The sequence below is a fragment of the Agelaius tricolor genome, unplaced genomic scaffold, assembly GCF_023055355.1.
Source record: "Agelaius tricolor isolate 1412-34295 unplaced genomic scaffold, bAgeTri1.0.p SCAF_10, whole genome shotgun sequence".
In the NCBI taxonomy this organism is placed as follows: Eukaryota; Metazoa; Chordata; class Aves; order Passeriformes; family Icteridae; genus Agelaius; species Agelaius tricolor.
Window position 1 is genome coordinate 9,996,580 of NW_027269270.1, and position 20,698 is coordinate 10,017,277.

The window sequence follows — 20,698 nt, forward strand, 5'->3', positions numbered from 1 at the left end:
TCAGTCCAAAGTGGTTTCCTAGCATTTAGGATTATAAATTAATCTCATTTCTGACTGAAACTGCAGGTAAATACCTGAAGTGCAGCAACAAAGTAATGAAACTTTGGAGTGTGCAGTTTTGGCACCACAATACAAGTAAGAGGTTAGGCTATTAGAGAGCATCCAAGAGGAGGGCAGCAAAGATGGTGCAGGGCCTTGAGGGGAAGCCATATGAGGAACAGCTGAGGTTGTTTGGTCTGTTCAGTCTGGAGATGAGGACACTGAGGGGAGACCTCACTGCAGTTACAACTTCCTTGTGAGGGGAAGAGCAGGGGGGAAAGCATTGATCTCTGTGGTGCCAGCAACAGGACCTGGGGAAATGGCCTGAATTTGTGTCAGGGGGGATTTAGGTTGGGTATTAGGGAAAGGGTGGTTGGGCTGGAATGGGCTCCCCAAGGCAGTGGTCACAGCACCAAGCCTGGCAGAGTTCAAGAAGTCTTTCTCTCAGGCACAGGGTGTGGATCTTGGGGATGGTGCTGTGCAGGGCAATGAGTTCAACTCCCTAGTTCTTGTGGGTCCCTTCCAACTTAGCTTATTCTGTGATTCTGTGTCTCTCCCTCAGTTTGTACCTTCCCCTGCAATGATTTCTGAGAGCAGGGGTACAAATGCCCATGAAAGCAAGGCTAGGGTGGAAAACAAATGCCAGCACCATCCTGTCATCAGACATTGTCACACAGTGGCTTGTGACATTGGTGGATACTTTCTTGTGTACATATTGCAAAATGTCCTGTTCTGCCTTGGACTCTGCACTTCTGAAGGACACTTGTTTTGGATTTGACAGACAGCATGTTCAATCCTTTACCTTGGATCCTTTACAGGATCCAAAACCTGCTGGCTCCGATGCAAACAGCACTTTGTCAAAGAACCAGAGCTGGGCTCTCAGTATTTAAAGACAGGAGCTGTGGCAGTGTATAAAATTGACAGGTTCCTTGTGAAATACAAGTGCATCTAGCACAGAGTTAACGCTGGGTGATAACAGGTAAAAGAGGGCAAAAGCATAATAAAATACAGGTCTCTACTGTAGGTATTTACACAGTATCAACATTGTTAGCTGTGCTTAGAGATTTATGTCAAGTGTTAACTGCACTGTCATAAAACAATAAAGTACTTCTGTGAAGGGTTTAGGGCAAAGGGGAGGCAGAGAAGTCTCACTATATGAGGCCCTCCTCCTGCATCTGTGGTAATCCATGGGAATGTTTCCATAGTTGTCAGCAGGAGTTGTGTGGAGGCCTGCTAGGGGAGGGCAAGCTGAAGCACATTTACTATGTTTAGAGCAGGTAACTAATGATTTTGTCTCGGGGAGGATGTTGCCACCACCAAATTCTAGGAGCTATCACAGCTGATAAATCCACCTTGCAGTAAGTGGGGAGATTAGGGTTCTTCCTGACAGCAGGGATGTCCTTTGGTGTTTCATAGCAATGCTGAACCACAAAATCTGAGAGATTACAAAAAGAGAACTACTGTGCTCCATGTGGCCATGGGGTGAAAAGGGCAAGAGTCCAGTGTCCCAGGGTTTCTACACAGCGTACCCTGGACTCTGCACACTTCCAGCTCTAGGCTGTTGCAACTCTGCTACTCACACTGGGCTCACAGTAGGCTTCCCCTCAGCATTTTGGCTGCAGGACCAGACTTCTCATCTGAGTTTAGTGTTTATATGTAGTGGACCAAACTGAAATGCCAGTCCCAATCAGTCAGAGCACCAGGGAGTTTGGATCCAGGCACAGTGCCTGCCTGTCCATGGGTCTGTAGTTCCAGTTTGTCCTCCCTACTTGTTGTGTCTGCCCTTCATGACGTTATGGCAAGATTGCTTCTCCAAGCCATGCTGATACATGGGACTTAGTATAGAAGAGTATTGCTCTTCTACTAGAGATGGTTCCTATGGAGTTGTTCCCTGTTTAGATGCCACTGTATGGGACAGTGTTTTCTTGCTTCTTTCCAGATGCAGGAAGTAATTCTTCTTTATCAAAACATCTAGTAGAAGTGTCCCCCACCACAGCAGTCCCACAGCTGTCCTGTGAGTGATAGGAGAATTACCTGCTTCCTGACCCTGCTGTGGACAGTGCTTCTCAAAGGTCAGTCAGCTTCAAATAAGAGAAACACCTTTGCCCAGAAGATATTTCAGAGCCCTTCATAAACTTGGGTATTGCTGCCAGTCTTGCTTTCTCTGTCAGGAACCACAGTGCTTCACACCTGCTCGTCTTCACTGTTCTCTGAGGGAGCTGATAGGAGCTGTTTGGAAAACAGATGGGTAGGTGTTGAGCACTTCAGCATCTGACCCCATGTCTCTCAACTGTCTGAATTAATTTTGAGCCAATTCAACTGGGTGAGCCTTACATACTTCTTTCTCAAAAGCATTGGCCATGCCATTTCCTGTCTCACATTTTATCTTAAAAGCTAATGAATAGAGCTAAAATCTGTCCCTCACTTGTCAGCCACATCAGCTTTAAAACTCCAGGCCTAACTTCATACTGGGACAGCTTTCAAAATCCATGGGCTCATTCCTGCCATATTTCAGTGTGAGACTGAGTTAGTCCCTCCTGAGTCCTGGGTGGTGTCACAGTGGCAATAAGCAGCTTCAGTCCCATGGCACCTATTGTCCCTTTCATCCCTCCAACCCTCAGCTTTGCTGGTGCTGGAGATGTGGCCCAGATTCATTCCCATACTCCCAACAACACCACAGGCTCCTACTCCACAGGACCAGCACCTACCCCAGCAGAATGCTGTAGGGCACCCTGTCCTGGTGCAAAATACAGATATGTTAAGCTCAGTTTAGAAAGAGGTGAGCAGTCTCCCATGTGTAGCCAGGGCAGAGTGCCCCCCGCAGCAGCATTTTGGCTCTGTGTGTGACCTTTTCCCATGAATATCTCAGTGGTGTCCTCATCACATGAGTTCTCCAGCCTCTGGCATGGTGAGACAGCCTGGGAGATTGTGACGACCCTTTGAGATTGCACATCTCTTGCTCTGCACAGCCACGCGTTACAATTTTTCGCCTTACCCTTCCATGTAGGTATGCGGGGGGGCCCTTGGAGCAAGCTGCCCGGGACGGGCACGGACGTGCCCGCGGGAGAGACGCGGGGCTGAGCGCGTTTCTCGCTCCTCACACTTCTCTTTTTCCCGTGTCCCGCCTCGGTGATTGGAAAGGACCCATGTCCCGTGTTCCACCCACCCCCCCGCGGCCCCCTCTCCTTCCCCGGCCGCACAATTGTCGCCGCCAATTAGTGCATTGTTAGGGCACACAATGGCGCTGTGGCCACTGGAATGGGCCGCTTTTGTGCGTCTCCAGTCGGCTGTAGGGGCAGTCAAGATTCATTTAGGGCCTTACACAACATGGACAGAAAATACTATCAGAAAAGCAAAAGGGGGAAAGAAAAAGGGAGAGGTAGCGAGGAGGGGCGGGGGGGTAGCCCGCTATTCAGGGGTTAGCCCAGCCGCATGAAAGGCCCAAGAAGCAGTGCCACATTGAAGACGCCCCTTGGAACACAAAAAGGAACCGGGGCTTAATAGTAATTAGTGGGCAAACTGCAAAGCGCACCGTGGCTCTCCAGTGAATTGTTCCTGCACTTACTGCCATGGCTGCCCCTTCCCCCTTCCCTCCGCTCTGCCTGGGAGGGGGCAGCGCAGGGGTGGGAACTGGCAGCCCTCCTTTACCCACCGGCTTGGGGAGGCCTCACCAAGCTCTTCTTTGTGGCAGGTAAATTGGATTTCATTCTTTAAAGCTCAGAGCCAGTTCCAGGAGGTACTTTGCAGCCAGGGCAGGGGGATGGTTTCAGAGTCAGCACCGTGGCCGTGTCGAGGACTTTAAACAGCCCCGTCCCCTCCTGCAGCCTGCCAGGACACACCGACACACCTTGAGGCTCGGCTCTTTGCCTGCGGCCTGTCTCTCTTTCCTCAGCAGAGACTTGCAGGCCACCGCTGTTGTTTTACTTCTGTTGTTTCTCCCCTTTGTTCATAAAACAATCACCGGCACGGGTTTTTATGATCTGTTTAGGGAAAGGCCTAATAACACCTCAGTCAGCTTAGTAAAGGTGAGGAATCTGCTCAGGCTGAAGACCAAACCTTGCCCATCCTTTAAAAGTCTGCACAGTGCAGACAGCACTCACCTCCACCTCTCACCTCTCAAGATCTCTCATATCTACGCCAGCTCTCAGTCACACCAAGGCCTTCATCAGTACATACAGAAGTTCCTAAAGAACATTTTGGCCCAGCACACCTTGGGATTGTCTTAGGCAGCTGCATTAGGGTGCAGGTGAATGTATTTAATCCCTACTTCAGTAGAGATCAGGTTGCTGCTGTTATCAGTCTCAGTTCATCTCCTGAACTTCTTGTACTAGGTTTAGTCAGGAGCCTGTGTCCAACACAGTTAGCTGTGTCTTGGTAATATGCCAGATTAAAAGAGCCACAAGGCAAGTTTGACCCTACATAAATAAATGTGGTTAAGTATTGAGGAGAAATTCAGGGCATCTTAGCCCCTATGGGAAGTACACAGAGGCACAAAATAAGGAATCATTCCTTTTATGTTGTCACGGAATCGAAATATAATCTATGGAAGAAATCTGTGGGGTCTGATTGTTGGTTTGTTGGCTCTTCTTAGGATGTATATTTCAGCTATCCTTGAATACAGGGCTGCTGGGACAGGTGCTCATCTCAAGCACAATCACACACAGTCCCACAAATTTAAACTGGGCTCTTGCAGATTAAGCTCAGTGTGGTTAGACCAGACACCAGCTGACCAAATGTAGTAGTCTCAGCTGGAAATGTTTCCAAACTGCAGTGTGTGAGATACACACACACAGTTCTGGACCACCATCTCAGTGCTGGTAGAGATTGAAATGTTTCCAAACTGCAGTGTGTGAGATACACACACACAGTTCTGGACCACCATCTCAGTGCTGGTAGAGATTGAAAATGCCTCCCTGTTTCCTCTGGTAGTTAAAACACTCTCCTATCTCCTAGATAGCCAAGAAAGCCTAGGAAATACAGTTGCTGCTCTAGTACCAGTCTTTTTCCATGATCTGGAAGCCACAGCCACTCTGTGTGTCTATACAAAGTAGGTTTGGTTGTATTAGAACAGTGAAAATAAGATTTACGACTAAGACTTTTTGTCTGTCTGGAATCCCGTCAAGGGTTTCATATGAGGCTGTGGGCAGCACAGCGGGCATCAAGGGCTCAGCTGGTGTTGCTGGGATGGCTCCTGCAGTACAAATACAATCAGGGATCTCACTGTCTCACAGATAGAGCTGGTTACAGGCACTGTCTCACAACACAGAACGTGTCTGTCTCTCACCAGCCACAGTACATCCTCTCTCTGCTAATTAGCAACATCCTTGGCAAAGTCTCAGCTGAAAGGATTACACTGTCTTCTCACCTTGCTCTATCCCTTCCTCCCTGAAAGAGGGATGTTTGCTCCTGTCAGGATGCAGCTGGCTGGCCCAGGTAAGGAATCTGCCTTGTTTCCCTCCAGACTGCTCATCTACCAGAAATGGATTTTGTCTTCAGGAGTGTAAGCCTGGCCCTGACTGAGAGAGGTGCAGCCTTGCCTCCCTGCAGCAGAGAGCAGAGGTTCTCAGTCTCGTGAGCTCTAGTGGAACAGAGAGGGGAACAGCATCTGCAGCAGGAGCCACAATGGTATTTTTCCAGCTCAGCACCGTGAGGTTGATTTCACTGCTCTCTCTGGCCATAGAGACAAACCATAAACCTTTTGTGTCTGCAGAAACAAGGAGAATTACCTTTCCTTTCTCCTGTTTTTTGTGTTCCCTGTCAGCTCAGGCCAAGAGCAGTTTGAACTGCAGGTACAGTCAGCACCTGGCATAGGTGGAAACTTGCACAGGGATTTCTGTGAGTGCACCCAGTAGAATCCTGTCTGCCTTGTGATGGTGTAATGGTTGGGGGTCTGGCACTGAAGGAGACATGGAGAAGAGCTCAGCTTCTGCTTTGTCACAAATAGTGGGACAGTTAATTCACCAGCATATCCAACATGAATTCTTCTGCAGACTTTTCTGAGCTCAAGCTGAAGCAAGCTACTTCAGTGTTTTCATGCAATAAGGAAGATGCTGACCTACATGAGCCCCATCTTTGCAGCAATTGTGCTGCCTTTTGTGTCAGCTTGTTGCTTTTACAAAATCAGTTTGATTGTATCAGTTTGGTAAAAAAAAGCCTTGTAAGAGGACTACAGAACCTTGTCATCAATATTTTTGGCAGCTATGCTAGCACTTGTGGAATATTTTAGAGCACTTTCTTGCATCACCAGGTCATATCCCAAGCTAGATAACATAATTGCATGCTCAGTGTTGCTGTGCATGGCAGTGAGGTGCAGGATTTAGAGAATGGATTCCTTCTTTTGTCCAGCAAATTTCCTGGATTGCTTCAATTCTGTTAACATTAGTCCCTGCCCTTATGGCCACAGAGAGCTGGGAAATCAACCACTCAGCCTTGAGCTGGGAAAAGACCATTTTGGCTCCTGCTGCAGTTTCTGCTCCATTTCCGTTCCACTACAGCACATAAAGGTCACTTGCATGTGTTAATCCTTCACATCTGACTAATACCTGAATGGAAGGTTGCTAGCAACATCCTTTCCCAAATCACCTTGACCTGTGTATTATACTATGCCATGAATGACTTGCAGAAGGAAGTAATCAAAATGTCTATAGTTCTAGCTAGTGCTAATTGCCTTCTCATCTGTTTCTGGCTCTTTTTATTGTGTCCAATAAATGTTGATTATGCAGGGATTTAAATCTGTATTTCAACATAGTTTTATTCACGTGATGTGAATGACATGACTCACTAAATCTTAGTTCTGATATTCCTCTAGCTCTGTGTCAAGCACTTCAAGGATGTCAAAAGCAGACAGGGAAAATCTGAAGTGCCTGATCTTAGCAAGAACACCTAAAAGGTCAGATAGAAGAGATTGTTTCAGGAGGTCTCTGGCTTTGATACTTTCTGGTTCATAGAAACACAAAATGTATGTGAATGTTCTCCTTCTAGGGTAATGTACATAAGTACATATACAGGATAAAGCTTTCAAATGCATAATTTTTGATTGTTTCTGATCTTAAGTGAGCAATATGGCATGTTGTAAAGGAGTCCAGTTTCTGGAAATAATGATCCCTTAAGGTTGCCTCAAGAGAGTCCAGAATCACTGCATCTGGAAGGTCTTGATCACAGCATCTTGAGTTGTTAGTGAAGAAATGCAGTCAAACTGGCTTACATGTTTGAAATCTATTTTAAATAAACTCTGTATTTTCAGGAAAAGACAGACTGAACTTGAACTATTCTGAACACAGACTGAAGTTGCTTTTAACAGCAACAGTTGTTATCATATGTTTTGCACCAATTCATAGAATTTTAAGGCCAGGAGAGACTACCCATGATGGCAGATGCTTGAGCCGAGAGCAGTTTCTTTGTAAAGTGTCAGTTCGGCAGAGACAGAAAAATTCTTGGAAACATTTCTGTTTTCACTGACCAACTTTCTCTGAAAATCAGGCAGGACCTAAGAGACAAATGCTCATCAGGCAGATTCCTGCCTGAAGTCTGCCCAGTTTGCCAGCAAGATCCATCTCTCCAGGATTTCCATGTCCCCAACTCCAGGTCCTTCCCCATCCTTTGCTCCTAAGGCTTTCCTGGGTAGGGGGCTTCTAGGAATTCTCCATGTTTTGAAAGGAAACCTAGCTTTTCTTGATGCTGCAGGATTGCTCAGAAGTATAGGCAGCTTGCCCTGTTTGGAACAAACTGGTGTGTTTTACATTGTTTTTTAATGTTGGAATTTTCCACAAAACAGAACTCATAAGTTATAGCCAACTTCAATGCTGCCTGACTGTTCTCCAGAGGATTGGCCATTACAAACTTGCATCCTAACTCTGAAATACTTGCCACAAATTTTTCAGACAAAAACCTGTCCCTCTTTTTGCTGGAATAAAAAAACTACTTAGCACTTCTGTCTCTGCAGCTGTAACAGATAATATGTCAATTTTGGTGTAAAGCAAGCAGATAGAAACAAGTTCCAAAGGCTGTGATCTGAAGCAGGGCAGGCAAAGCATTTTGCCAAAGAACTGCTTTGAGCAGTTTCACCCTGAAGGCTTCACACAGCAAAGGAGGGGGCAGGAAAAAGGCAGAAAAGGAAAAAACTATTTTTGAGATAGTGCTGATTAAAACACCATTGGTCTGAAGAAGAGTCAAGCAGTAATTAGTCTATATTTTTTTGTTTCATAGAGGCACTTGATGGCTCCCATGGATGAGCTGGGGGTTTGTTTTACTCTGTGGTCAGTCAGAGCTGGTTAAGCCAGAGCTGATCTTTGCTGGGCTGCAAAGCTGGGCTCCTTCAGGCCTGCTGGGGCCTAGCCAGGGGTTTGGCTTCTCACAGCTGCATTGGTCTTCAGAAACCAACACTTGTGTTCTTGCATGCTGGCCCCCAGGAGGTTGCAGGGAAGTGGTGATGGCCCCTACCTCATGTGCATGTAGAGGGTTAGATGTGCTATGATGCAAACCACAGCTTCATGGCTCATATGGTCACTTTCAGATCAGACGGGGCAAAACTTGTTTGGTTCATGGGAAATGCTCTGCTCTCTAAGTTAGGAAAAGGCCTGAGCTGCTCAGACCACTAGAGTGGCAAGCTCTGGCCCCTTGGTTGAGATAAAAATCTCAGATTCCAGGCTTCAAGGCTGCTCATTTTGCAGCTTTGCTGGGAACTCGGTTCACTTACAGCTACAGGCATACAAATATATGTGCCATGCAATAATCCAGCTTGGAAATCCCACTGGAGCAAAGTATTCAACTGAAAAATATTTGGAGTAACTTTTTTGCAATGTATAGAGCAGCAAGAGTTTAAGAAACAATCTCACTGTATTTAAACAGTCATTACTGCTTTCTGGGTAAATAACACATGTTTTTAAAATGGTCTCTATACACAATAGACACTAGCACAATAAATCCTAATTGCTCTGAAGGACCCATTAGGCTGTATCAGGTCAATACATGGCGGAGCTTTTTTTGAAAGTCACTCACCCTGTTGTTACATAAGCTACAAATTGAAAGTCCATAAATAAGTATTTGCCAAATGAAGAGTGAGGGCTTTGCCAGGGCTATACTAATTTATCATGTCAACTTCACTATGGGGACTGTTTTCTTTTGAGAGAAAAAGAAAAGAAAAATAAAAAGCATTATGTGCAGTGTTTCAAAAACTACATATCTGAAAAGTTTCAGATGTTTCAGGCTGCACTATACCCCCCAAGAAAATTAGAAGTAAGGAACTTCACTGCTTCCTCTTTATCTCAGTTTTGTGAGTCACAGCAAGGGGATTTGAAGCCAGCCATGGCTGTGGCATGGCAGAGGCCCATCCTCATCACCACCAACCCTCCTGCAGCTCTGGGCCAGGGCCCTGATCCTGCCTCTGCATGCTGTGGTAGTGGTACCGCAGGACAGGAACTTCAGTATTCCAACTGTGGCTTATGGGAAGGTTCCCAGTGCCTGGGGAGACCAAAGAAAGCTTATTGCATACATTTTATGTGGACTTATACATACAAGTATAGTTAATTAATTAAGTGATGAGTTTGGCAAGATTAGTTTTATGTGCAGCCATCTTCCTGATTTTACTTTGGTCTTACCTGAACTTCTGGTGGCATTTTTCAAACTGCAGCACTTGTATTAGTTAGGTGTTGCTGAAGTTTGTATCACTGTTAGAAATTAAATTTTGGATTAATTCACTCAGAAGTTTTCAAGTTCCATGTAACTTTTTGGATATGGCTACAGTTTGGCATGGTTTTGTTTTCCTGAAATACGCTAAGGTGTGTAATTGCACAGGTGTATATAAAACCAAATTGTATTGATGTAAGCTAGGATTTTTAAGGGAATGGTGAAAAGCATTCAAATGATTTAAATCTGAATTCCTGTCCCCAAGCCACAGCCTCTAATTCATCTGAGCACATGAGAAATGTTCACCCCCGCTGCTGTTGCACTTCAGTAGGATTTGGGTGCCAGGGTCCCTCTGCAAATGCTGGCAGTGATTCTCACTCTGCTCTGCCTGCTTGCAAAGGGCCAAGAGTCTCTCTTGTCTCCCTGCCTGTCAGGTTCCTCCTGCCTGCAGTGCAGCAAGAACCTTGGTCTAATTTAGGAGCCTCCTGCTCCAGGTGCTGTTGTACAAGGTCAGTCTTGGTGCCAGGGTTTTGCAGCACAGGCAGCCTGGAGCTGCAGCTCTTAGGAGGGAAGGCAAACACTTGCCAGGGGTGGAAGCAGAAGCACACCTGCCCTGGTGCAGCATGCAGCCATGTCCTCAGTGTGGGGCAAACACTGATATCCTTTTGTACCAGTACACAGTGGTCTGCTGTCCTGGTGCTGCCTGGGGGCTGCACCCTGATGCCAGAAGTGATGTCTGTTCCTGCACTCCTGACAGGCAGTAAGGCACAGTCTTGTGCTGCTGCAAGCCACCTTATGGTCCCCAGCACCTCCTCACTCAAGCAGTTTGTTATCAGGGGTCACTGCTAATTTGAGCAGGGCCTGAGCCAGCACAGCCTCCAGCTGGGGTGACTGGCAGGCTGCCCACCAGCACCGGGATCACCTGCACTGGGCCCCCACTGCTCCCTTCCTGGGAGCTGGAGACTTGTCAGCAGTGCAGACAAAACCAGCATTTGCTGCTTCAAGCAAGAAGGGTCGAGGGCCAAGGGGTGGTGTGCTGATCCTGTGACAAGAGGGGCAGGAGGTTCCTGCCCTGCTTTGGTGCCGGCAAAGCCAAGAGCGAGATCAGTGCTCTCCGGCTTTGTCCCTGCCCAAAGCCTGGGCTGAAAAGCTCTTTGCAAAAGTCTGCTGAGTCCTCTAACAAGGGCAAGGGCAATAGCCAGTCTTTACAAAGGAAACTCACTTAGTCCTTTTCTAAAGTCTTTTAAAAGTCATGGTATCCTGCACAAAAGCAATTTGTCCAGGTAAACAGTGTACGCTGACAGTCAGCAGTGAAAGAACCAAATACAGAAATATTTATCACCTTTTTACTTTCTGCTTCTACCAGGAACCACTGCATCCCAGCTGAAAATTCGTCAGTGAGTGGAAGGTATGTCTGTGAGGACATGTATTGCCAGTCCCTGCCTGGATCCTCTGGGCTGGAGCCAGGAGCAGGGGTTAGATGTACTCCCAGGCAGACCTGTCTAGCATGGTGGAGCTTCATGGACACTTCTGCACGTGGATAAAAGGTAAAGTGATTTTTAATAATTTAAGAGTTTTTTAACTGCAAGAGCATTTTCATAGGGCCAGGAAACACTTCCTTTTTTGTCTGCAGGGTTTAACACAGTAAATTTTGTGCAGACACACCTTCTGTTTATGTGCTGGATGCAGTGCACTCTCATCCTTTACTGAAGAGATGAGTAACAAACCTATCAACTGCACTTGCACTTACCCCTTTAATCCTGCTCTGGTTGTTCTGCTACATATTCATAAAAAAACAAAAAAGGAAACAGAAGCACAGAGCAAGCCAACAGATGTCTACCTGGCTCTTAATTGGATTTTATGTGTCCCCAGTGTAGCGAATACAGCATTATTTACAGCCAGGCTCTAAGAATTAGATACATCTGGAGGAGTGGCAAAACCTGAACCAGGCTACAAGAGTTGATAGATTAACTGAAATGAAGAGCTGCCCCATTTTCCCCTTCTTATCTTCTCCCTTTCCACTTATGTACCCATTCCCCATTGTGTGTCAAATCAAACTAAGATGTTGCCCAAGAGAATGCTTATAAAAATGAAAAATGCCAACAAAAAAAGACAATTCCTGCTCTTATGGAGCTTCATCAGCATTTTCTAATTGTACAGCAATGGTGATAATAAAAAGGCTGCCCTCTTCTCTCAGCTATAATTTGGATAATCAACTGACAGCCATAATGAAACTGTCTGTGATTGCTTTCTGCTGGGCTGCTAGTTCACAGAAACTCATTGTTGAGGAGAATTAAAAGTTATGACTCCTGCTACAATGATATGCCACTGTCTTCCAAAGGAACATGTAACTTATAATTTTCTTCTGTATAGCTCTATTACAGGGAAAACTTACAGTGTAAAGAGGTATAGGGATGTGAGATTTATTTTTTCCTTTTTTAAAAAAATGTTAACAGTGAAAGCTGACATTGCCAAGTAATATGCATGCCTAGTCTGGGTAGATGTGGATTTCAGAGGTGGTCGTGAGGTCTCTCGCCTTTAAATGACTGATGGCTTTGGTCATCAGCAGTCAGTGCTCTGCCTGTGAGTACATCAGCCACTGGCCTCAGAGCAATAAGCAAGCCAGGTTTTACTTCTGGGAGGAAGGCAGAAGCTAAGTCATGATTTGAGTATTTGCTTTGTGGCTCTGGGTGCAGTTGGGGGTATTTTGGGTGCTGGTGTTCCCCAGCACCAGGCCTTGAATGCAAGGTGTCTGTATCTGTGATGTGCTGTGGGTATGTCTTGACTAGTAGATCCAGGGCTGGATGAAAGTGCTCTGGTCTAAAATGCCCTTCCATCCACATCCACTGAGGTGGAGTGAGTAGCTCCTGTGCAAGGCCTTCTGCCTTGGGCAGAATAAGGCTCTGCCACAGCAGCTGCAATCTGGATCCCCGAATCTGGCTTCTGAAGCAGGTCTGTTCCCCTGTGTGCCCTCAACATGCCGTGGGCTTCAGGGCTTTCAGGGAAGCGCTTGAAAATCGGGCTGGCAATTTCGGTGTTTACGAATGCATGGACTGGAGGATTGGAATTCCTGGCAACTGAGCGTGACCACCTCGGTGGCTCTGGCAGGAGCCCGCGGTCCCAGGGCGCTGGGCAGAGCCCTCTGCCCCGGCACGGTCTCGTCGTCGGTTCGCGCTGCGCTGCAGCGCCTGCCACCCGCCTGGGCGGGAAGAAAAGGGCTGGCGGAGCGGCTGGCGACCGGAATCCGGGGCAGGAATGTGGTAGCGCAGCTGCCTGCACTCGAGCAGGGGCGGCTTTCCTTCCCGCCGAGGCTCAGCGTTCCGGGAGTCAGGAGCGCTGCCCGCCGGGCAGCCTGGGCGCGGGCAGCGCCGGTAGATGCTGCAGCGCCCCTTGTACCCGGCTGATGTGCCATGGCCGGAGCAAGGCAAAGCCGGTCAGGACCCCTTCACGTCTTCCTTTCCCCTACCCAGGGTTTCCCCCGTTCGTCCCAGTCCCGTTACGGCGGGCGAGGCCCCGGCCCCTTCCCGCGAAGAGGCGCTGAAGGGCCCGAGGAGGAAGGGGAAAAGCGGCAGCAGCGCTGCAGGCACCGTCTGCCCTCTGCCTCCGGCCGCTTGGCTCTTCGCGCCGAGCCGGGGAAGCCGGGCCGGGCCGTCGCGGCACTGGGGGGGCGGAGGGTCCCGGGTCCCGGGAGGGGCCCGGCGGGCAAGAGGGGAAGGCGATGCACGAATGCGGAGCAGTCGTGGTTTGGCAGCACCGTCATCTTCTCACTTGGCCTCCTGCCCCCGGGCCGCCGCGGGACTCCGAGCGCCGGCGCACGGGGACCCGGTGGGACGCGTCCAGCAGCGGGGCCGGGGCAGCGCGGCGTTCCGCCCAGCGGGACTCGGTGCCCGGCGCGGGGGCGACCGCGGGGAGCCCCGGCGGGGCGGAGCCAGCGGCGGGGGCGGTCCCGGGGCGGTCTCGGGGCGGGGCGCGGGCGCGGCGCGGAGCGGGGGCGCCCGCCCGCCCCAGAGCGCAGGTGGCGGCGGCGGCGGCGGTCGGGATCCCGCTCTCGCTCCCGGCGGGGCCCCGCTCCCGGCGCGGAGGCGGCAGGTGCCCAGGACATGCGGCGGCGGTAGGACGCGCGGCGGCGATGGGCGGCCGGGGGCTGCCGGTGCCGCTGCTGCTGCTGGGGCTGCCGCTGCTGCTGGGGCTGCCGGCGGCGGGGCGCGCCGCCTCCAAGGCGCTGGTGTGCCAGGAGATCACGGTGCCGATGTGCAAGGGCATCGGCTACAACCTCACCTACATGCCCAACCAGTTCAACCACGACACGCAGGACGAGGCTGGGCTGGAGGTGCACCAGTTCTGGCCGCTGGTGGAGATCCAGTGCTCCCCGGACCTGCGCTTCTTCCTCTGCAGCATGTACACCCCCATCTGCCTGTCCGACTACACGAAGCCGCTGCCCCCCTGTCGCTCCGTCTGCGAGCGGGCCAAGGCCGGCTGCTCGCCCATCATGCAGCAGTACGGCTTTGCCTGGCCCGAGAGGATGAGCTGTGACAGCCTGCCGGTGCTGGGAGACTCCGAGGTGCTTTGCATGGGATACAACCACACGGAAGCCACCACCCTGCCGCCCTTCTTCGGGAAGCCCACGCGCCCTGCCAAGGACATGGCCAAAAACCTGACGCCACTCGATGGGCAGCGCCTCTCAGGGCTGGACTGTGGTCAGACTTGCAAGTGCAAAGCGCCCCTGATCCCCATCTCCAAGGAGTCCCATCCACTGTACAACCGCATCAGGACAGGGAAGGTACTCAACTGTGCCATCCCCTGCTACCAGCCGTACTTTACCCAGGATGAGAAGACCTTCGCTACCTTCTGGATCGGCCTCTGGTCCATCCTCTGCTTCCTCTCCACCTCGACCACCGTGGCCACCTTCCTCATTGACATGGAGCGCTTCAAGTACCCTGAGCGCCCCATCATCTTCCTCTCTGCCTGCTACCTCTTTGTCTCCCTGGGCTACATCGTGCGGCTGGTGGCAGGACACGCCAATGTGGCTTGCAACCCGGAGCACCACCACATCCATTACGAGACCACAGGCCCTGCTCTCTGCACCGTGGTTTTCCTTCTCCTCTACTTCTTTGGCATGGCCAGCTCCATCTGGTGGGTCATCCTGTCCCTCACCTGGTTCCTGGCTGCTGGCATGAAGTGGGGCAACGAGGCCATTGCCAGCTACTCGCAGTACTTCCACCTGGCTGCCTGGCTCATTCCCAGTGCCAAATCCATTGCTGTACTGGCACTGAGCTCTGTTGACGGTGACCCGGTGGCTGGGGTTTGCTATGTGGGCAACCAGAGCCTGGAGAATCTGCGGGGCTTTGTGCTGGCACCACTAGTGGTTTATCTCTTCACCGGCAGCCTCTTCCTGCTGGCTGGCTTCATCTCGCTCTTTCGCATCCGCAGCGTGATCAAGCAGGGCGGCACCAAAACCGACAAGCTGGAGAAGCTGATGATCCGCATCGGCATCTTCACCGTGCTCTACACCGTGCCTGCCACCATCGTCATCGCCTGCTACATCTACGAGCAGCACAACCGGGAGGCCTGGGAGCAGGCACAGAACTGCTCCTGCCCGGGGGACCCTCACCGCCCCAAGCCTGACTATGCTGTCTTCATGCTCAAGTACTTCATGTGCCTTGTGGTGGGGATCACCTCCGGCGTTTGGATCTGGTCTGGCAAGACGCTGGAGTCCTGGAGGCGCTTCAGCACCCGCTGCTGCCGGGCCAGGAAGCCTGCGGGCACCTCGGGGTACGGTGAGGCCAGCCCGGCGCTGGTGGGCAGGACGGTACTGCCCAGCATGGCCTCCTACCACAAGCAGGTCCCGCTGTCCCATGTGTGACCAGAGGGAGCCTCGGTGACCCCAGCCACAGGGAGGAGAGGGTTGTGAAGACCCTGGGCCACAGAAGAGGGGGTGACAGCTGGGCCACCCCTGGCATCTTCAGCCCCACCATGGTGGTGCTGCCTGGGACCGCGGGCACAGAGCAGCTGCAGCCCCAGGCAGGGCAGGAGGAGGTGCTGCCAGTTATGTGGAGGCAGAAGGACAGGGTGGTCTGGAGCCTGGCACTGCCATGTATGCCCCATTTGGGGTCCCACATCCTGGCTGGGGTCCTGGGATGCTGCTGCCTGTGGGCCAATCAGGTGGCAGTAGACCCTCAAGCACTGATTTGTGTCCCACAACGAGACTCTGGGCAGGTCTTGCTGGTGCCAGGGTGAAAGGCAAAGCTGTAGCAGGCAGGGCAGATAGTGGCCCCCAGCCCCAGGTGGCACTGCCACTGGGCTCCTCACTAAAGCCTAGAGAGTGGGTCAGGGAGAGCTGGCAGGGGGTGCTGCTTCCCTGGGTGCCCTGGGCAGAGCAGGAGACTGCTCTCAGAGCCCCCAGGCACACCACATATTGAGGAGGGGATGCCTGGGGGCCCTGGTGTGAGGCAGCCGCTGGTCCTGCTCAGGCAGCAGGATGCTGACCAGGAGGGGAGGAGCTGTGTGGGCCGGGGGCTTCATGGGTGGTGGCAGTGCAGGAGGAAGGGGCCGTGGAGAGGATCTGCCACAGGGACAGGGTCCTAGCTGTCTGCAGGGCAGGCAGGGACCAGGTGATCCCCTGCGGTCCCTTCTGCCCTGGGCAAGCACAGCCGGCTCCCTTCAGTCAGGGCTCAGACCGGGCAGGAGCTGGGCTCAGCTGGGTGGCACTGACTCCCTGCTCTGCGATGGGCAGCCAGCTGCACTGCCCACGGAGCTGCTCAGCCGGGGGCTGCACAAGGGGCCCTGTGGGTGTGAGGCTGCCGGCCCAGCACGGGGTTTGCAAGGAGCTCTGGCCCCGACAGCGGGGCTCTCCCGAGGGCCCTGTGCCCCGGAAGGGTTGGTGCCGCTTGCACCCTCGCCTCTGCAGGGGGATGAGTTCCCCGGTCCCCCTTGTCCTGTGTGGGTTACCTGGGGTGAGGGAGGCAGGCCTGTGTCCTGCCCGCCAGCTGTGGCACCGCAGCTGAGCATGGCACAACCATGCTCCCTAAAAGGGTGGTTGCACCCATGCAGTGAGCAGTGACTGCACGGGGGTGTCCCAGCCAGGTGGCAGGCTGTCTCTCCAGAGCAGCAGCTGGGTTTTCCAGTCAGTCAGCTTCAATACTTGTTGCTGCTTTTCTCAAAGCTCTGTCTCTGCTAGAGTACCAGGTTTGAGAAGGAGCAGTTAATTTAGGAAAACTTAGCTGAGCACTCATACCTCTTTTCCTCCAACTTCCCAAGCCTTTTTCACTTCCCTGGATCAGACAGCAGCTGAACACTGACAGAGCAGCACTGCCTGGCGTTAAGCAGTGGTGACAGCTGGGTTTCAGTTGTTAGAATAATGGTGGGGGGGCCCTGTTGTCAAAGTCCCTAAATGCAGCCAGGGCAAGGGGCTCCAGGTGTGGCGCAGGATGAGGCTGGCTGCCTCTGGCCACTTGTGAAAGCACCTGGGTTTTAATTGTTTTTTCTGCCTGCCCTAAGCAGTGGTGATGTATGAAACTACCCAGCCATTACAGGAGTCCTTTTTGCCCTCCTTCAAGCGTGGCACTGTGACCCAGCTGTTGAAGCACCAGAGAACAACTGCTGGCTTTGCTCCTGCAGGACTGCAAGGATCTGAGGTTGTTCTTAACACCTTTGGACCACTTCAGTCAAAAAGGTTTCCACCTCATTTTAAAACCAAAACCTGGGAAGTGAGGGAATTCTCAAGTGACCCATCACCAGATAAAGGTACTGCATGAGTGTCCCTGGGGAGTCCTGGTTAGAGGAGACAGAGGTGCAAGGATGGAGGGCTCACCAGGGATTGTTCAGATGCACCCATCTGCACTCTTGCAATAGGGCTCACCCCCTCCAGCATGTTGGAGTGCTTTATTGTGGGCAGAATTGCACCAATGTTGTGTTACACACTGTAAATAGTTGAATTATAGCCTAATTTGTACATAAAGAAGCCTTATGTAGTGACCTTTGATACAGGTTAGGGACAGGTGTGTTCTCAGCAGTGGGGCAGGTCAGGCACAGAGACACTGTGGGTAGTCTCGTGCTGTAATCCAGGGCATTAAATGATTTCAACCTCCTCCAGTCCACACCTTGCTGGACTCTCTCTCTATAGTGCCTTTTGTAGATACAGCTAAACATACATCATGCAATACAATGAACAAAACCATGAACAAAACCATGTCAAAGGTGGTATTTTGCTGTTTTTGTTTTTTTCCAAAGTGCAACTGACTGTGTAAAGAAATCCAAGATTAGCTACAAACCGTTGCCTATTGAAAAATGCGAGAGCATTTTCAGCTTTGATGTAATGGTAGGGTAATACAATCAACTCGTGTTTGAGCCTGGCTTCTCAGCAACAAGTGGCAGGAGGGGGGAAGGAGCCATTTCCGTGTGCCCTGTCTGCTGTAGCCAATTTACATGTTGGGTTTTGCCTCTTCCGTTACCCATGCTGTTCAATGTTGCTTAAATAACTGTACTATATTATGTGAAAAGCTGAAGAAATTTTATTCAAAGAGAAGTATCAAGATTAGTTATTTATGAGGAGAAAAAAATAGTGTGTGTTGTTTTCTTTACTTCTGCTTCTGTTAGAGTGTTTATTACCTTAAAAGCTTACCTGTTGGGGGAGGGGGAGGCGTGTGCTGGAGTGCCGAGCCGGGCTCTTATCGCTGGGGATCGTGGGGAACTGGTGAGGCAGCTGCACTGCGTGGCACAGGAATAGCACGTTCCATGTGCAGGAACCCCACGCAGCGCTGCCCCTGGCACGGAGGATGGCACACATCCATGCCCTCAGTGCCAGGCTCTGCCCTGAGCCGGGTTCTGTGCTGGGGCTGTGCCCGTGACCGCGCTGACAGCGCCTTCCCTGACGGGCCAAGGTCACGCCTCGCTGCTAAGAGGGTTAACGATCAACTTTTATTGGCGTTCTGCAATTTGCACAGTACTGTCCCTTGCTCTGTGCTGAGATCAGGCCCTGAAGAGGTGCCCTTTGGTACTCCTAAGGCCAAGCAGATGACAGCTCCTAGCCAAGCAGGATGCTGCACGCCGGCCCCTTTGGGTGGCTGTGCTTCCATCTGCGAGGAGCACTTTGGGGAGGGACAGCAAGGGGTTAAGGCTGGCTCCGTGGTGACTAATGGTGCAGGACTCTACTATCTAGTTAGGTGTGTAGGCACACACCAGGTCCCACCAGATAGGATCTCTTACCTGGAAGCAGCATTCCAGCACCCAGTGATAAACCTGACAGTCCCACAGCCTGACTCACCTGATTCTGCAGGGATCTGCCCCCCATGCTCAAGTACAGGCAAAACACCACACACTATTGGGACTGATCCTATCGTTTGACGGGCAGCAGTTTTGGGGTGTGGAGGGGACATGAACCATTTCAGCATCAGGTTCTTCTCAAGGAGCTGTGGACACTCACTGCCTGCTCCCAGACGTAACTCCAGCACCTTGCTGGCAGCCTTGTTGTCATTCTTGCCTGCAGGAAGCTGCTGTGTCCTCAGCTCCTCGGTAAACAGGAGTTTGGCAGCACTGCCATCCACCGCCTACCTCCAGCCACTGTTTCTGAGCAAGGGAAGGGCCTCTCCTGCAGGCAGTGTGTGAATTACCTGCAGGACTGTGTCCCCGTGAGCACACACGTGATCTCTCACAGCTGGCCTAATGCTTGTGCTCCTGGGCTCTCCAGGTTCCACTTGGTCAACTTAAACCACCCTTAAGTCACTTAAGTCACCGGCTTCCCTGGGGCTGAAGGGTGGAGATGCAGCACAAGTTCAGGCTGGGTGGCATGGGGACCATGTGGCTCTTCAAATAGGTTTTAATATTGATCAGAAGCCAAAGTGGTTATTTCACCTAGAAAATGCCTTGTCTGTGAAGGCAGCCTGAGACTTTCCTCATGCTAAGACAAACAGGCCCATGCTCTGCCATTTAAGTGCTCTTTTGCCAGTCCACTGGGGGGTGGGTGTTAGTAAGAGCACTACAGTCACTTTGGCAGCACCCTGCAACTCACTCTGTGCTGGCAAACAGCTTATTTGGTGCAAGGATATTTTCCCAGGTAATGATGTGGAATACCAATTCTGTGTCATAGTCCTATGGTGCTGTGGGAAATCCCAGGACAGGCTGGGGGCTGCAGCCTGCCCAGTGCTGAGCTGTGAACGGAGCAGCTCACCCTGCCCTGAGCACTCCTGCCAACCTCCTGTGCAAGCTCTTGCCTCAATGGCTCTTCTGTCCAATTCTGCTTGCTCAGGGTATGCTTGACACATCTACTCTTATCCAGGAGCAGTGGTCTTGACATTTATTCCATCCTCAAGTGCCTGTCCTCTTAACTGCCAAACCCAAACTGAAGTAGTTCTCATAAAATTCCCTTGGAAACAAAATACACAGTCCCTGTACACAAAGAGAAGGGTTAGGGTTGTAGCCCACTAACACCTCCATGGCCTCCTGCCCCTGCTAGTCTGGCTGGGCCATAACATAGCTATTGTCTCTGCAAACAGCATTTACTGCCAGATGGGGAGTGCTGCCCTGGAACTGAAAGCAGGCAGAGGTCACCTCAACATAGATTAAATATTATTCAGCTATTGGATTAAGAAAAACAAGGTATATTGATCCCATAGCCAGTTTCTCTTCCCTGGGAACAGAAACTAGTAACAGTCTCTGTAATTTCAGTATTCTGACCATGACTGTAATTTTTCTTTTGCCTCTTTGAGAAAAGTGTTGCCAGCATACAGAGTAGTGCAAATTGGAGGGTATTTCCCTTTTACAGTTCATTGTCCAGCAGAACCACCTCTATGCAATTCCTTCTGAAACATTATTACTGCCCAGCACTTCAAAAGGGAGCTGTATGGTTTACTTTGTATTGTTTAGCTAAGAAATACACTAGTTTTGTTTTCCAGAATCTAACTCTTTTAGGGGTACCAGAATGGGAAACAGAATTGCTACTTTTTTCCTCTTAAGCTGAGCTGGAGTTAGGCCTGCTTAGTATATGCTGAACAAATCAAAATCCCATTGATAATGTGCTTTGGGCTACAGTAAAACTAAA

General features: G+C 50.9%; 2 protein-coding genes across 3 annotated transcripts in view; both read left to right on the forward strand.

The window, feature by feature from the left end:
* Positions 1-20,698, forward strand: part of PLEKHM3 (pleckstrin homology domain containing M3) — a 122,996-nt gene that overhangs the window by 81,549 nt on the left and 20,749 nt on the right. Inside the window, exon 9 of one of the 2 annotated variants that reach the window (XR_011680352.1) lies at positions 11,030-11,136. Coding sequence is in view for 1 of the 2 variants with exons in the window: in XM_071434696.1 (XP_071290797.1) it covers positions 11,030-11,207 (178 nt within the window). In the remaining variant the exon portion in view is untranslated. Of the gene's footprint in view, positions 1-11,029; positions 11,211-20,698 lie in introns of those variants that run through there. The other variant, XM_071434696.1, reaches the window with a different exon arrangement.
* Positions 11,257-18,242, forward strand: FZD5 (frizzled class receptor 5). Its single transcript, XM_071434690.1, is given in 2 exon segments — positions 11,257-13,869; positions 13,871-18,242. Coding segments are annotated over 2 exon segments (2,487 nt in total). The 5' UTR covers positions 11,257-13,038; the 3' UTR covers positions 15,527-18,242.